This window comes from Poecilia latipinna, unplaced genomic scaffold, assembly GCF_001443285.1.
Source record: "Poecilia latipinna isolate Pla-1442-1.1 unplaced genomic scaffold, P_latipinna-1.0 Scaffold1202, whole genome shotgun sequence".
In the NCBI taxonomy this organism is placed as follows: Eukaryota; Metazoa; Chordata; class Actinopteri; order Cyprinodontiformes; family Poeciliidae; genus Poecilia; species Poecilia latipinna.
Window position 1 is genome coordinate 213523 of NW_015113818.1, and position 16714 is coordinate 230236.

The window sequence follows — 16714 nt, forward strand, 5'->3', positions numbered from 1 at the left end:
CTGCTCCAATGCAATTAATCGGGATTCAGCCCAGTACAAAGTAGTTCATAGTTTTGAAGTAATCTGAAAAGTATACTATGCATAAAACAGACATGAAATTTTATATGAAAAGATTAACAAAACTGAAACATCAAGGCATCCAATCCACACTAGTTTTTATTTCCTGAAGTTCTTGTGTAATTGCAGGTGTTTCCTCCAGCTGGTCATTAAATCCCTTCTTTTTTGCTGCTTCTTTTGGATCAATATTTAGATATTTTTCATATAGTCTGAAATTTACAACATAGACATGATTAGAGACTTCTCATAACTGTAGTTGCAGATCATGCTATATCATATAAATTATTGAACTTATATGATAGGAACTAATGTCATATTATACCCATATTGATTTATTGAGCACAACAAACACAAGGAACTCCTTCAAAATGTGAGACCTGCACCCTCTGATGTAGGTCAGGATACACAGACATGGTTATTTATAGCCAGACAAAACCCTTTACCCTGCTAAGCACCGCTCTACTAATTCTCTAAAGATGCGTTGTACACGCACTCAAACACCCCAGCTACATAAAATATTCACCGTTTCATCTTCGTCGCAAACATCAATGTTTTCTAGCTGAAAATGATGCACTACCATGTCCTATAAATTCGATTTTATGGCTCTCATGTGACCCAGATGCTATAAAAGCCAGTCGTATAGGTACCTGATCGGAGACGCTGTACCAGCCGTAGCTGAAGGGGCTGGGTCTGTCCTGCGGTGACAGGGCCACCACCACTAGGTTGTAACAGGCTCTGGAAGTATAGAGGAGGATCACCACGGCTCCTACGGCGGTCGCTTGGCACACTGATGTTCCCTGGAGGGAAGAGTCATTGTGTCATAACAAGCTCTAGCTCTATACCACCAAATATAGGTCAGCAAGCATTACAAAAACGATTAATTATAAGCCTGAAGCATGAATTTAAGCATATTACCATGTGGCTTACACAAGTAAGCTTATAAATCTCAATTTTGGTTTAATATAATGTACAATATTTTTAACAATGGTGTAATACTCTCTCCTTAGTTTATTCCTATGGTAAACAGCAAGATGCTCTAGCTAGCAGAAATAATAAGCATTGAATTAGCCTGAATTAGCATCCTCAGTCTGTTAGCTTCGCTCACAAGCTGCTTCCTGTTTGTTTGACGTCAATGAATGTTCATTTGCACATGAACTGTAGCTTGGAATAGATTAAATATTTTTAGCTAGCTGTAAAAGAGTTTCAAGCAAGACTCAAGATGTGAAGATGCGGTTTGAAAATGTGGCACTTTTTATTTATCTTGGAGGTTGAAATCAGAGCTTAAAAAGTAATCCGTGTGATCTAGATACAAATCAGAAAACACATAGGTTTTGGTAGCCGTTGTGCAAGCTAACGGTTTTAGCTTCATTGATAGCTATTTGAGCTTCATAACTGTAATTATCAATGCCGTACAAATGTTGATTTTAGATTTGGAGGTTGGAGTTGGTAAACTTTTGGCTTTCCAGGTAATTTTTCCAACTTTGAACTCTGAAAGTCTGATTTTTAAAACATGGCAGCCATGTTAGATTTTGAGGTTGGACTGGTAAGAAATTCGCACGTCTTCAAATCTGAGTTCTGACTTCAGGTAAATTTTTCCAAATACAAATTACACAAACTAATCAGAACAATGTTTAATAATAACTTGATTTTATCTCTAAAAAAGAAGCTCAAAAAGAAAAAACTGGTGAATGATGCCTTTCTTTCTACCTTAGACTCGAGGTAAACGTTGGCAGAAGACATTTTGGCGATTTTGAAGATGCACACAGCAAGAGATATGGCACACAGGACAAACAGGCTGTCGTTAATCAGGACCCGAGCCAAGACTGCATGTCTGATCCCCCCATCGCTGTGCAAACAAAGAGCAACACATGGAAGTGTAGAGAGAAAAACTGGACTCAACATACAAGAGAAATAATTTCCTGTGGCAGCTAGATATGAAATGACTGAGCGTTTGCTTACCTTGGTGGTTCAGAGTGCATCAGAGCTCCTTGAGCTAACAACGCACAAGTTAAATTCACCACCAGGAAAAATATACTGAGACACAGAAAGAACAAGCGCAGAGGAACCCTGCAGAGAGAAGAGTTGCACCATAATAATTGCTGAAGAAAGGATAATGATTGTTATCAGCTATCAAAATTACCCGACAAGGCTCTGATTTTCATTCCTAACCAATCAAAGACTTACTTGTATTTGGTGAGCTCAGGCGAATACTTGGCTTTAGCTTTAAACATCACCTGGAGAACGAACAACATGAGAGATTCCTTTAAAGATATGCAAAATTTAACCGTTTCACAGAGATGCCACCTACGTTGGAGCGCAGAAAACCGGAGTGGGCCTGTTTTAGAACCAGAGTGTGAACTAACAAAGCTCGGGGAGATTCCTGGAGCTCAATGAAGTATTCAAACACCAGCTCATAGTGAAAGGGTGAATTATGCAGCAATATGCTGGCATTTAAGATGATCCCCCAGACCGTGCTGCTCTCCGGAGAATTAAAATTACGACCCATACCCCCTAAATCCATCTGCTTTCAGACTCATACGTTCTTGTTTTTCAACACTTTCCATTACGGATATGCGACAGCAAAAAAAACATGACGGCATGAAGAAAATCTCATGCAAACAATGATTTTTTGCTGGTCAAGTTGACCATCATGAGCATAAAAAACACATAATTACCAAAACTGTTCACTAGTTCAAATTCTGGGCCTTTAGTAATGGAGTTTGCTTACGTTTGTCAAGGACTATATTTTGAAATATAAGATGCTTTATGTTGTTTGTCTGATCTTTACGTAACATTTTCTCTTGTCAAAGACTTAAAAGTGTTCAATTAATAATAATAATTATTTGAAACCATCTTCTACTGGCCACAAGAGTTCTTAAAAGCATTTAGTTTAAACATCTTAAACCAACACCCTCTCACATGCCCTGCCAGTATGGTGAAAGTAGGCCACAACGGGGTAATTTGTAACCAAGAGATGAAGCAAGCAGTCAACAAAGCAATTCAGTCGGGTTGTATACTTTTTCTGCTCGGCGTTTGAATGCACTTCAGACTACATATCCTCTTAGTACTCAAGGAATGTTTATGTCTCTTCTCAGCAAAGGCAACCAAGTATGAACTTGACTGTCTGTTCCTTCATTAAAACAGAGTCAGGACTGAAAACTGACTCATCAGAAGAGCAATGCTGGACGTCAGGCGGCTGTGACACGATGTCCGTTAGCTTGTCGCCAGCCTTCGATGCCCTCGATGACTTTAGGGGCAAACTGTACGGGTCATTTCTCAACTGTGGTTAAATATATTTGCTCTGTAAAGTAAACAATAGGCCTTTGGGTCTGATCGCCACGACATTTAAATGCAGTTAGTGTCTATGAGTCAAATATATATTATGATAAAAGATTGCTTTCTTTGTTCAGTCATGCCAAAAAAAGTGCTACAACGAAGCTTTTCCTTCGCTTACATGAAAGACAAAACTGTTCAGACATATTTCCGGAGGTACAAAATTCAGGCGCCGCTCTTAAGGTAACTCTGCTACTTAATAATATGAATAATTGTTGCTTTCTGTTTTGAATGAGAGCTGTTAGATCATGCTGTATAGTCTTGTTCTGTGCAAGAAGTTCTTATACCACAAGAAGGTCATACCAGGCAATGCCAGAATTCATCAAAGGTTAAATTATGGTCCAAAATACATATCATATTTGCAAATAAATACATTGCATGTCCCTTAGCTTCAATATAATTACAATTACATCAGGATATTGTCGGAGTTTTTAGATTTGCCCACGAGGAGTCAACCAGGTCAGTGATTTAATCGGGTTATGAAGACCAGAGAAGCTGTGAAGATGTAGGGAATCATGTAAAACATGGAGGGCAGCGATGCCTGACGGTCAGGACAGGAAAGCTTTGACTTTGGCCAAACCTGCATCCTTTAGATATGTTCCTGTGCCAATGCAGAGCAATCAGTTTTTCCCCATGATGTTCTGGAGAAGCCAGTTAGTTTTTTTTTTTTTTTTACCCATTTAAAGAAAGCCTGTGGATGAAATAAATCCTCTATAACTTTAAATGGTTCATGGGGAATGTATCATCAACTTTTCCAAATCTAAAATAACCAAGATTACCTGAAGAAATAGTGCTTGTATAGCATTTTTGTGTCAAATTTGTGATTTTGTTCCTTTTGAAATTTTGCAAATTGGAGCAGGTTATTGTGAATATTTCTTTTCTATTTCTGGATGATATGGCAACACAACTTATACAGTTAATTACAGCTAATGTGTGACTGTGAGAGGTTTTGAGCGAGACAACTCTATTATCAGTTTGTTTGTTAAAAAAATGTTTTTTACAGTAACAACAAGTAAAATATTTGGATTTTTTTTTGTGTTATAGTTAAAATGGACCTAAATTGACATTAGCTGGTCAAAGCTTTACAAAAACTGTTCATCAGAACCAAAAACTCTGCTTTAGTATGAGCAGCTGCTGCTATAAAAACTACTACAACAGCTTCCAGTTTGAGCCGTGGAACAAAATGTGAATATGATGTATTACTCAGACCTGAAGCAGCCAGACGTATAAAACCACAATCAGGAACGATTTCATCTCTGAGCTGGCCTGTCACATGCTCTCAGGACTGAGACAAACATGTTCCTACAGATATAATGACAGGAGTGAAGAGGCATGGTGGTAATTAACAGTAAAGCTGGTTAATTACTCAGTCGTGTGTAGAAGAAATTTGAATTCTGTTTTAAATCTACCAACTTGTAGGTTTAGCATGAATGCAAAAGTTGGCCAGAGGTCAGCGGATGGGTGACAATGTTTATTCAGCAGTCATATGACACCATGAGTTGCATTGGCAAATCACGACTCACCCAGCGAGGCGAGCTTCCTTCCTTTTGTACAATGCATGTAAACGTGGACCGTGCTTTTGCAAAAACAAGGAGACAAGCTGGTCTTTGATATCTGGAGTGCACAGCACAGGTGTTGAACAGCTGCAACCAAACAACTGGGTTCCTTCCCCCCCTGTTTTTTACATAATTAGTGACTACACATGGGCTACTCAAACATTTGTCTGAGTGGAGTCTAACCACAGACCTAAATTAATATGGCTGTATGTAAACATCTGACCTCAAGACCCCACCACATGCTGGACCATCTGGTGCTTGCTGAAAGACCTTTTAGGTGAACATAAGAGGCCGTGCTGCAGCAAGAGTTCAGCGACATGTGAGCTAAAACGGCTTGATAACTCCTGTGCTGTGAAGTGCAAAGACTACAACAGCACGACCAATAAACTGGTCCAAAATGGTGGCAGAAAGGCAACTGGTTGTAATTTCATGTAACTTTTACAACCACTAATTACAATGTATTTTATTGGGATCTAATGGGATAGATTGGAACAGTGGAAGGAAATGATGCATGGCTGGCAACAGTATAACCCCGATTAAATACTTTGCAGAACCAGTGTTTTTTGAGCATGTCTAATCACTTTGCATATCAAGACACCTCAAGCTTAGTCAGACTGAACTTTTGAATATAAACTTTGAAGAAGTGTCATCATTTAAGGCTTTTGTCCTGTTGTGAGGTGAATCTCCACCCCAATCTCAAGTCTTCTGGAGGCTTTTCTTGCAGTATTGCTCAGTATTTACCTCCATCCACCTCTCCTTCAGGTTTGATCACCAACATGGTGCTGATGTGCAGCCAGGGGCGCAACTATGTACATTCTGAGATGTATGTCGACTCATTATAGGGGCGCTCTCAAAGGGTCTGGAGGACTTTTACATTAAGTGTGGGCAGGAGACAGAAGGGGATGGGTGCCTAATCTGTTATTGATCATATTTGCTCATGCAGCAGCTGATTATAAAGACAGAAAATGCTGACTAAGTCATTTTTGCCGTTTTATGGCGCCCCCTCTAGCGTGGCGCCCCTATCTGTCGCATATAGTACATAAACGTCAGATTTATGCAGTTCCTGATGAATATTTGCCTTGTCAACAGCTCCGAGATCATGACCTGTGGATCTTTACAGCTCCTCCAGAGTTACAGTGTAATTCTCCAGATGAAATCCCAATAATAAGTTTGACATTTTTGTAGCTTAAATTAAAAACAAATACACAAGCCACAAAAGCTCAATTAATCTTTACTGCAAACTGACCGATCTTTTCCCATTTTGGACAGTGGTTCGTTAAATACGAAATACCCGGAAAACTGCACGCTCAGCAGCTTTTATGAAATCGGGTCACAGAAACACACATACCTGTGTGAAGTAGAGGTTGAGCAGGCAGAGTGTGAAGAACTGCAGGCAGACGGGGCAGCAGTAGAGCAGCCAGTAGGCCAGAGGCTGCAGCTGGTTGGCCTGCACTACATTTTTAAAGTAGAAAGAGAAGAGGGTCGTCCGTAGCGCTGCCCACAGCAGGCACAGGAACAAAAACACGCTCTGGTAGCTGAAGCGCTTGTGGCCGTAATGCAGGATGAGCCAGAGCTGCAGGTAGACGAAAACAAAGAGGAAAGAGTAGAGGACGGTGTAGACGGTGGTCAAACTGAGCTCCAGTGTTGGAGAGATCGCATCTCCGGATGACTCCTTCAGTGAGGTAAACAAATTGGAATCGACCTCCTCTCCAGGCGAAAACATCTCCGCTTGATGCTTGTGGGGGGGGGAGAAAGACGCTAAAAGTGGGTCAGACCTGGGTTGCATTTACCATGGATGGCAAAAAGGCGACGGTATTCAAGCGCAAAAATGAGATAAAAACTGTTCCTTTTAAAAAGAAGTGACATTATTCACCCAAAAATTGGCTCTCCGATTGGAAGAAAAAAACTAGGAAATAAATGAATGGTTCGACATTTAAAATGAGCTAAGTTAAAAATAACAAGAAGGAGCGAAAGAAAAACAAGAGAGGTGCCTCTGTGATTGTCTGCAAAGCTGCTCTCTGCAAAAAAACAACTTGAGGGGGGGAAAACCTCCAGATCAGCTGTGATGCAGTTTTAGACCAACCCCCTTGTTTCGAACGAAAGCGGAAACTGGCTTTCGGTGTTCGCCATTTTGGCTCAGGATAACGATCAACTACGTGAAGACACAGCTGAGCATTGAGCCACAGTTTCAAGCGAGTTTCTAACATACGTTTCCCGAGTGAGCAAAAAGAAGCCACACCCCTATTTTTCCACTCTGCAATGCTATTGGCTAATCCTGCAACCAGCCTCCACAGCAAATCCATCCCATTGGTCAATAATGATGTCAGCTTTGTACGTCCAGAACCCCACCATAGATATAAAACCATAGACTACGCATAACTCCCCCCCCTTTCCCACATACCGTATTATTATTATTATTATTATTATTATTATTATTATTATTATTATTATTATATTTACCGTCTGTTGATACGTTTACGTTGGCGCCATCATTGTGAGTGGCATAACCATTCAGTTCTATTACTGTATTATTATTATTTTATTATTGTTCAGTATTGACCCAATTATCACTATTTCTTATTCTGAAATGAACATATATTACCGTATATGAGTCATAAATAATCTACTGGTCGTAGATTTAGTTTCCAAGCAGATTTGTGTCCGTTTTCCCCACATAAAATGCCTTTCACAATATGGCGGACGCGCTGACGTATCGTTTCAAGTCTACGTGCTTCTAGTCGTCTTTGTCTACGAACGCTTTTTCACTTGTGAGTGCTGATTGGTTCAAGTGAAAGATATACGTGGATATTATTGGTTTACAAAAGTAAGTGGGCGTTTCCTCTGGCAGTGAAGCGTACAAGATGGCGTATGAAAATTCTATAGTAAAATCTTGGTCATTTCAAATTGAGAGTCTGCGACATTACTATTCTTAAATAATCAATTTGAAGCTAAATGTAATACGCACAATCAAGGTATGTGTTATTATTGGTATTTCATAACAAAATATAAGATCTTACTCAGTAATTTTCAGCTATGAACATTTATAATACTGCTTTTATTTCGAAAGAATTAAAGGAAACATTGCGTGTACTACTAACGCAGCACTCTTAACGCATAGCATTGAGCATCTTGCTTTTAAAAGTACGTAGAACTACGTACGTAAATGTCAAAAATGAACAAGAAATGTCTATGGGCGACCACACAGACTGCTATTAGTTGATGAAGCAGAATATCCTATCGTTCCTGATGTAAACTGAGATTCCAAAATATGGAATTTATTTGGGACTTATGTGTTTTTTCTTCTAAGAAAAGTAAAATGGCCTCTTCAGACTTGCCACCAAATGACCCCCGACCTTCCCCAACTCATACTTCTCAGGTAAATGTCAGGTGTTTTTGTTTGTTTGTTTGTTCGTTTTTTAAATTATTTCTTATATTCTGTGTTTTACCTGAAAACTTAAAACGTCTTAATAAAGGGATAATTTTCAATATTTCATACGTCTATTACAGGTTAGACTGGTGTTGTGTTGATATTCATACCCCTTCCAAATACCCCACATGGTTCAGAAGTGTTTGTGTTATTTATTCTTCCACTGATGAAACAGTCTTGTGTACATCTTTACCACTCATTGTGTTTCCTCTCCTAGAGAGGACAGATCAGTCTGTTAAGGATGTGGGTTTGTGTTGCTGCCGTCCTGCTGTGGATCAGCTCAGCTGGATGCCATGAAAAGGCCAATATGTCGATCCATATTGAAATCACAGCTGCAGACTTCCACGAAAGGCTGCTGTCTGGAAAGATGATGTTCCTCTATTTTCAGCAACAAGGTAAACACACGGTTCTGTAAACAAATCTGTTTATTTTTAGGCAATTATCTTCTACATAGATTAATCTGAATTGATTTAAGTACGGTCAACCTAACATAATTCCCTTTTTTCCTCTGTCGTCTCCAGTCTCTCCCACCATCTCTCTGTTCCTGGTGGAGTTAGAGAAATCAGCCGAAGCTCTGCAGGATTACGGCGTGCTAGTCGGCAAGGTGACAGGAGCTTTGTTCATGATGTCTGCTCCGTTTGTTGTAAACGTTAGTATAAAAGCACAAAAAAAAATGAACTTTTGTTTTGTAGGTCACATGTAAAAAAGAGCCGGTTCAAGCGTACTGCACAGATGCGAAGCATCAACACAGAGCTTTTCTGTTCAGGTAAGTTGAGTAGAAACAAAATGATCAGTCGTAGCTTTTCAGAGAATGTTTGCTGTAAACGATCTCCACCGTTTTACATCATTAAATCCCCGTAGTTGAATGGAAATGAAGAGAATCACAAACTAAAGTGACCACAAATTAGTGTAAAAACTCTCCAAAGCTGCTTCAGTAATCATGACAATTATGCATTCATATGAAGAAACATATTGTCTGCCTGCTGACTGCATTAGAGTTATTCCAACTGTTTGCAGTTTTGCATCTTTGTGTTTTGCAGAGGCGGCAAAGAGTTCTTGAGTTTCAGCTTGGACACCGTCTTCGATGTCAACTCCATAGTGGCTGAAGTCCTGTTGTGAGTATAAGCACCAGTTTGCACTGTGACTGAGTGATGCACCTTGAGGATTTATGATGTCATAACCAAAAACAGGTTTTATTGAGATTTTATGTGACAGACCAACAGAAACAAACATTTTTTTTTAAATACTGTAAAAGTGTGATGTTTATTTGTATTAAAATTGACTCGGGGAAGCTAATATAAAAGCTACACCACACTTTTGTTGATATTTGTTTTGCTTTGCCTCTTTGCCCTCCAGCGCCATCCTACGTGACGAGGTAAAGTACGTCCACACGGACGCCGACCTGCAGACCTTGGAGGAGGCAGCCAAAGGGAAAAGGGACATTGTTCTCGGTTACGTTCGCAGTCTGGGAACTCAAGGTGAAGATTTAAAGCAACAAAATGACAGATTTGTGGTGATTTTGTTCCATTAAGCCCACTCCCACCTGATCAGTTTTCCTAAATGACAGAAATCGAACATAAATAAACCACACAGTACCTCTGATATGCTTCTCAGAACACAGATCGCTGATGGAGACGGCGTACGTTTACGGATCCAAATATCAGTTCATCCTCATAACTGGAGGTCCGGTACTAAAGCAGTTAGGGTATGTTTCTTTTTTTTTTTTCTCATGTGAATCATCTATTATAGCTAAAGTTGCAGTACACGCAGCTCCCGACCAAAACCAACCAATCAGAGCCAGGGGGAAGGTTTTAGCGCTGTCAATAAGTTTCAATGTGCTAATAGTGAAGAAACAACTTATTGTTTCAGAAAAAATGGTATCTACTGTCATCAGTAGCAGAGAGCAACAGGGAGGAAATGATTGACAGCACTAAGACCCTCCTCCTGTCTCTGATTGGTAATTTCTGACTGAGTCTTGTTTTTCTGCAGTTGACATTGGAAGAAGGCAGAAGAGTTAGATTGTTCTCTCAGATTATCTGGCTAGTATTACACTATCAAGACATAATGGCAATTTTGACAAATTTGTAAAAACTGACATGACACTGTCATAAACATGACATAACGTATGTCATGAATGTAAATAAGTCTTTATGAATATTTATGACTGTTGTCATGAAGTGTCATTCGGTAAATAATGACACTTTTAATGCAAAGTTGCTCTAAAAGTTGCATTGAAAGTCCATTAAAAATGCCAACTCTGCATTAAATTACCATAATTTACAGAATCATGCAAAGTTGGCACTCATGTTTATGACAGTGTCATGTCAGTCTTATGCACACCCCTTCAAATAAAGTGTTACCCCATATTCTTTAGAAAAGTTACAAACTCAGAATCAGAAGAATTTTATTGTCATTGTCAGAAAGACAACGAAACTGCAGTTCCAGTACAACCATCCATTGGGGGATTTTTGGCTGAGGCCTCGCAGCCTGACAGGCGCCGCCTTTTTTACTGCAGCTGTAAAGCAATAACAACATGTTTTCCAGAGTTAACGAATCGTCCCAGCTCTCCAGGGTGTGGTTCGTCCACTGTAGAGTTCATGGTGCTGTCATGACCCCGGTGACCTCTGAGCGCTGCCCATTGACACGCATGAGGACGGCTCTGTCCACCCTGAGCCTGCACACGTTCCTGCAGCTTATGGAGGCCCCGCTTGTGGTATGTAGACTCAGTCAGAAAAAAGCTGAAATGGTTATTTTTCTAGTAGAATAACGTCGACAAATCTGTTTTTTCACGTTTTTATCAGTCCAAAGTGTTCGTCGATCCCTCGTCAGTCCCGCCGCCGCAGTTCCCCTACCAGCTGACGCCTCAGGTCTTCCTGTTTTCTCACCCCGCGACCGAGCACCTGGACCTGGACACGGCCAGCGCTCTGGCCTGGAGGCTGCGAGGCCTCGCCCTGCTGCTGCTGGTGCACAGGTGTGCAGAACCAACCGGATTTAAAAACATACCACATGTAAATCAGGATGAAGTAACTCAGGTTTGGTTTGATGTTTGTGTTCGTCAGGCAGAGCCCAGCAGTTAAAACCCCTGAGAAGTACAACGCTGCCTACCGACTGCCTGAGAAGGTAGAGTTTTTATTTAATTTAATTGCTTATTTCATTCACTTACACTTTAAAACATATATAAACATTTTTATTATTTTTTTCTGTTTGCAGAGTTCTGAGGTGAAATATTTGACCTTGCACAGCTTGGACGACGTGTTGGAGCTCTTCACGAAGCAGGAAGAGGAAGAAGAAGAAGATGAAGAGGAAGACTCTCATTCAGGTTAGAAGACCTGCTCGATGTTTCTTCAGAGAATTCAAACTTGAAGCATGGAAAAGAGAGGAGTGTGAACGTGTGTGTCACCAGGAGAGCTGGATGATGAAGTCGCAGCGGACGTGTACAGAAACCGAGGTCACTTCCTGGACCTGGACCAGGTCACACAACTAACGTCTGACAACTTCCACTCTGAAGTTGCACAAAGCAGCCTCACGGTGGTGCTGTTCTACCTCAAATGTAAGACTTTCATCTGAACACAATACGAGTCTGCTTATCGGTTTGTAGCGCTGTGATTTGAAGAATGTGTCATTCTGGCCACCAGGGGACGCTGTTTCAATGGCTTTCCTCGGATCTTTCGTTGAAGTTGCAGAGAAACTTGAAGGTAAACAAATGAGACCTGCAACAGGTGCAGAGGAAGAGGTTTATTTTCACATTTATGCTTAGAATCTACATTTTAAACTTTTTAAGGCAAGATAAGATTTGAGTGAAGTTTTCCCAATAAGTTGTTATAATTTCCAGTTTGTTTCATCTGAGACAGTTTTGTTCTCACAAACATTCACACAGAAGAGCTAAATTACATTTCAAATTAATTTAATGTAAAGCAGATTTTTACTTACGAAATTATTCTTATTTTTTTAGATTCCAGGGTTGACGACGTCCAGATGTGCGTCGTCGACTGTGGAGAGTGGACCGACCTCTGCGCCGCTCAGCCTGGCACAGCCGTCCCGTTTCAGCCAATCACGGAGTTCCCCAGCGTTCTGCTGATCCGGCGTCAGCAGGCGGCGCAGCGCTATGCCGGAGCGCTGAGCGGGGAGGCGCTCCATCGCTTCGTCATGATGTAAGAACACAAAACCTCTAGAAAACATTTTTAATTTTTCATCTCAACAATCCGAAAAGCACAAAAGTAGAGCTCATGAATCCAACAGAAAGGATGTTCTCCCTGTAAACTAGTGGGGATTTATTGATTTAATTTGATGGATTTGATTAATATGAATATAACAGAACATATACTGAACACCGATCCAGAACCGTACAGCGTTTTGGACACATCATAACATTCTGTTGCAAGACTTTTACAGCTTCAAAGTTGATGTAAATGCTACGCAAATGTTACAGCTTGAAATTATTGGTTTTTAAATCTTGTCACGCTATGCCATGCAGATTCTCTGTCTGCAGTGACGAAGTTTATCTCCACTCAGCTTGTTGAATACTTAAATCCAACTAATAGGAGTTCGATGTAATTTTTGGTAATTCAGCTAATAATTACTTGATCACTTTGTGGGATTGATTCAAATTTCCAACTTTTATTGTAAGAAAAACTTAAACTACGCCCTCGTTTCTTTTTTCTTTCTTCCAAACCAGGAGCCGCCTGGCCTCTCCTCTGCTGCTGTCCACCAATGAGGAAGTGACATCTTTCCTTCAGGAAGTTCCTCACCCTGACCTGGCTGGTTACAGGCCTGATAAGGTCCTGGGTTTGTTTAGGACAGAGAGCCGAACAGGTGGGAGTCTCTCATGAAAAACATTGGTGTGACAGAACAATCACAGCAAACTGGTGGCTGTAGTTCATCGTTAATATCAATATAACGGAGAACGGATTAGACTGGGCAGGTTGAAGAATTATCTATGATTTTTTTGTAATTCACTCTCTGATTTGTGTATTTTTCTTCCTCTCCCAGGTTTGTCCGTCTTCACTGAAGCAGCAGAGTTATTAGCTGGAGAAGTTCTGACTGGGCTGCTGACAGACGGACTGGTGGAGAAATGGTACCAACTTTAAATTCACTCCACATGTTTTGCTGTTTTCATATCGTTTCTTCTCGACTGTTTTTCCTCTGACGCCGCTGCTCGAGTCGAAGGTTATTCACCAAAGTTTCTTCCAGTGCATTTGAGTCAAAGTGACTAAAACACTTTGCAAATTAAAATAAACGATAAAAGGTGAATATTTTGTGGTTCCGTAAGCAAATAAATGAACAAATAAACTTTTTCCCCACACATTTTCTCCGTAGGGCTGCGGAGCACGATGTGGAGCCTCCTGCGGTGTTGTTGTTTCCTTCTTGGAGGAAACTCAGCCACCCTTCAGCGCTGCCTGTGACCTCATCATCCAAAGATCTGCTCACCCAAATCCACTCTGCACTGCTCCAACCAGTGGTGTGTGTGTGTGTCTGTAGGATTAGGTGCAAATGATCTCCAAATAATTGCTGCCTGAATATTTCCATCTGCTGCACCACAACTAGCACAACCTGGGCTTCTGATTCTAACAATGTTTTTTCTTCTCAATATCTTCATTTTACGTATTTTGCAGATTCAGATCACCGGATTAACGTTTTATTCCCATTTTCCTCCCAGCCTGAGCTGACCGTGGAAAACCTGCCGTCGTTTCTGTCGCTGGGTAAAGCGCTCCTCCTCCTCTTCGTGGGAGAGGAAGAGGACGAGATCGGGCGGCGGCAGAACCAGGCGCTGGTGGACCAGATGAGAGGCGTGTCGGAGCAGGGAGGCGCGAGGATGGAGCGATACCTGCCCTGCTGGATCCACCTGTACAATTATCCATCAATTTAAAAAAAGTAAAACGCAAATAATTTCCTTTCGCGTCGGAAAACAACACGCAGCTTTACTTGGTCTGTTTCAGCGGCCGCACTCCAGCTGGTCTGTCTGTTCTGGGTTCGTACCTTGGTTCTCTGCCGCCGCTTCCTGCGTTGGTGCTCACGCATTTACTCAGTGGAGACGAAGTGTACCAGTATCCACCCAACACTCCCATACTGGCCGGCTCTGTGCTGCAGTGGCTGCAGAGCGTGGAGGACGGGACGGAGTCACCAGCAGGTACTGAGAGGACAGAAAATCCTAGAATTATTCTAAAGATTGTAACGATGGACGTGTTTGTGCCACATAAGGAAAACAGTCTTTAAATTAACACATAATCTGTTGCTGTTAATAAAAAATAACTTTCATTGGTGGTACACCAATATTTTCTGACAGTGTAAGAAAACACAAGGGGGCGCCGACTCCCAAGTGAGTGAAAATGCAACTAAAATGCAGAACATTTGTTAATTAATTGCGCAACATTTATTTATTTATTTTTTTAAGTACTTGTGGCGACCCCCTAGAGCTTGCCGCCCTGGGTGGTGAGCCGTCATCAGATCATTTAATAAAAAACACAAGCAGGAGTACAGAACCACTCTGTCTTTACAAAACAATTTATTTTAACCCGATATTTTGCCATTTTCTTAAAGCTCAGTCTTGCATTTTCTATGCAAATGAAGATTTCAGCCCTAATTAGACTCATCAGGCTCTTATTCCTGATTTTTTCCTTCTCCTACCTCAGATTCAAATAATGTAACATGGATTGTTGAAATCAGACCATAGTTCTCCAGCCTCTTTGTGGGTTAAAAGCCGTTTTTGTTGGAGCAAAGGAAGTTTTAAATCTGTTTTACCTTGTGAACTCTGCGTGTCTCCACAGGGATGCTGGGTGGGGACAGCTGGCCTCCTGCTTTCGAGTTCTACGACTTCCTGAAAGTCATGGACATGCAGGAAGTCGACCCCCGTTCTCCAGAAGAGGAGGAAGTGAAGACAGAGGAAGTGAATGTTGAGGAGCATTTGGTGACTAAAACGATGCCATACGACCATCTTGACATGAATTCAAAATTTCACTCTGAACTCTAAGAAACGTAAATGACACACAAAATATTACTGAATATTTTAATCTAGTTTCTACTGCAAATATTTTAGTTTTATCTTATTTCAACCAACTTTTCAGCAAATAAATAATTCCTTGTTGACGTAAAACAAATTCATATTTCTTCTTTGAAAGCTAGTTTTGTCTTATTTCAAGTGTACTAAGATATAATGTTTTATAGTTAAGTAGTTAAGTGAAACCTGCGTTTGCCCTTTTGCATTTGGAGGTTTGTTCTGTAGGTGTTACCTCAGCGATGTTGACAGTCGCCGTTTCATTTCCTGGTTTTGGTGGTTTTTGCATCTGATTCACAGTGAATCATGTTGGGGTTTCATCAGATTTGCTGATGCATTTCTTTCTATTTTCCCACCAACCTGAAGGCTGCGTATGTTTGCGGCTAACCTCAGCTGCTACTGAAGACTGTTAAGCAAACCGAGTATCTGTGTGACTGAAAGATGGTTCAGCATCAATTTGAATGCATTTCATTATGTTGTTTTTAATAAAAACAGGTGTTATTTGTACAAATGAAGTTTGATGTGATTGTTTTTGTTTTTTCCATCATACAGTTTATTTCTCCTGCCAACTAGCTTTAAATACCATGCTTTATTTTAACAATAGCCACATTAAAACTGATTTTATCTGTGACAGGAATTAAAATGTGAAAGAAATGAAACGGAACAAACAATTCTATTGAATATATATATAAAAACATTTAATTAAAAAAAATTTTTTTTACCTCACTTTTATTTACTATTTGTCAATTATTATTCATTTAGCATGAATGCCTCATACTTTCTGATTTTATTTGGCAACAAAAGCTGTGATGGAAAATTTTATTTAAAAAATTATGACTTTATTAATCTGATGTTGAATGTTTTACCATCAAATTTTTCACCACAAAGCCCCCATCATAAACGAAATGTCATATTTTTATACTAATGCCATCAAATCTGATTTAATTTAGGTTTTTTGCTGCAGTATCCTCTACTGCATAGTTTCTTGTGAATTTTCTTGTCAGAAACTTTATACTAATAGCTAAATTTATGATAAGAACATTTATTTTTTACTTTTTCTTATGTTTTTCTAACTTTCAGAGCGCCCTCTGGCGGCCCACACTTTGCGTAAATTGCAGATTTCCAAGCGCACGTGCGCGTAATAGACTATAATAAAGCTAGCTGCGTAGGATAGATATATTCTGGGTGGCGCAGCATGACACGGAGATTATTAAAAAAAAACACTACATACACTTTTGAGTGAATTCAACCATGGTTTATGTGAGTCAGTGTTGTTTATTAAATGTTATAAAGCAATAAAATACCTCTGCTGTCATGAAACCTTCAGTTGCAATAGCGGGAAGCAGCTGA

At 40.3% G+C, this 16714-nt stretch overlaps 2 protein-coding genes across 3 annotated transcripts in view; one reads left to right on the top strand and one right to left on the bottom strand.

The window, feature by feature from the left end:
• The window catches only part of gpr137c (G protein-coupled receptor 137c), a 14471-nt gene extending 7397 nt beyond the window's left edge, over positions 1-7074 (bottom strand). Inside the window, exons 1-5 of the mRNA XM_015053792.1 lie at positions 6295-7074; positions 2242-2291; positions 2017-2124; positions 1765-1903; positions 705-854 (exon numbers count right to left, since the gene is read on the bottom strand). Coding sequence (XP_014909278.1) covers positions 705-854; positions 1765-1903; positions 2017-2124; positions 2242-2291; positions 6295-6732 — 885 coding nt within the window. The 5' untranslated portion in view covers positions 6733-7074. The remainder of the gene's footprint in view (positions 1-704; positions 855-1764; positions 1904-2016; positions 2125-2241; positions 2292-6294) is intronic.
• A 972-nt stretch (positions 7075-8046) lies between these two features.
• txndc16 (thioredoxin domain containing 16) lies at positions 8047-15427 on the top strand. 2 transcript variants are annotated; one of them, XM_015053812.1, is made up of 20 exons: positions 8047-8322; positions 8591-8768; positions 8895-8977; positions 9066-9139; positions 9414-9488; positions 9730-9851; positions 9988-10078; positions 10918-11086; positions 11175-11344; positions 11433-11493; positions 11584-11692; positions 11777-11923; positions 12009-12068; positions 12326-12524; positions 13049-13185; positions 13363-13447; positions 13690-13831; positions 14030-14217; positions 14310-14500; positions 15138-15427. In XM_015053812.1, the coding sequence occupies exons 1-20, from the start codon at positions 8215-8217 to the stop codon at positions 15338-15340; spliced, it is 2592 nt and encodes an 863-aa protein (XP_014909298.1). In that variant the 5' UTR covers positions 8047-8214; the 3' UTR covers positions 15341-15427. The 2 variants fall into 2 exon arrangements, with proteins under 2 accessions (XP_014909298.1, XP_014909299.1); XM_015053813.1 differs by having other exon boundaries at positions 8246-8333.
• Positions 15428-16714: the final 1287 nt, after the last annotated feature.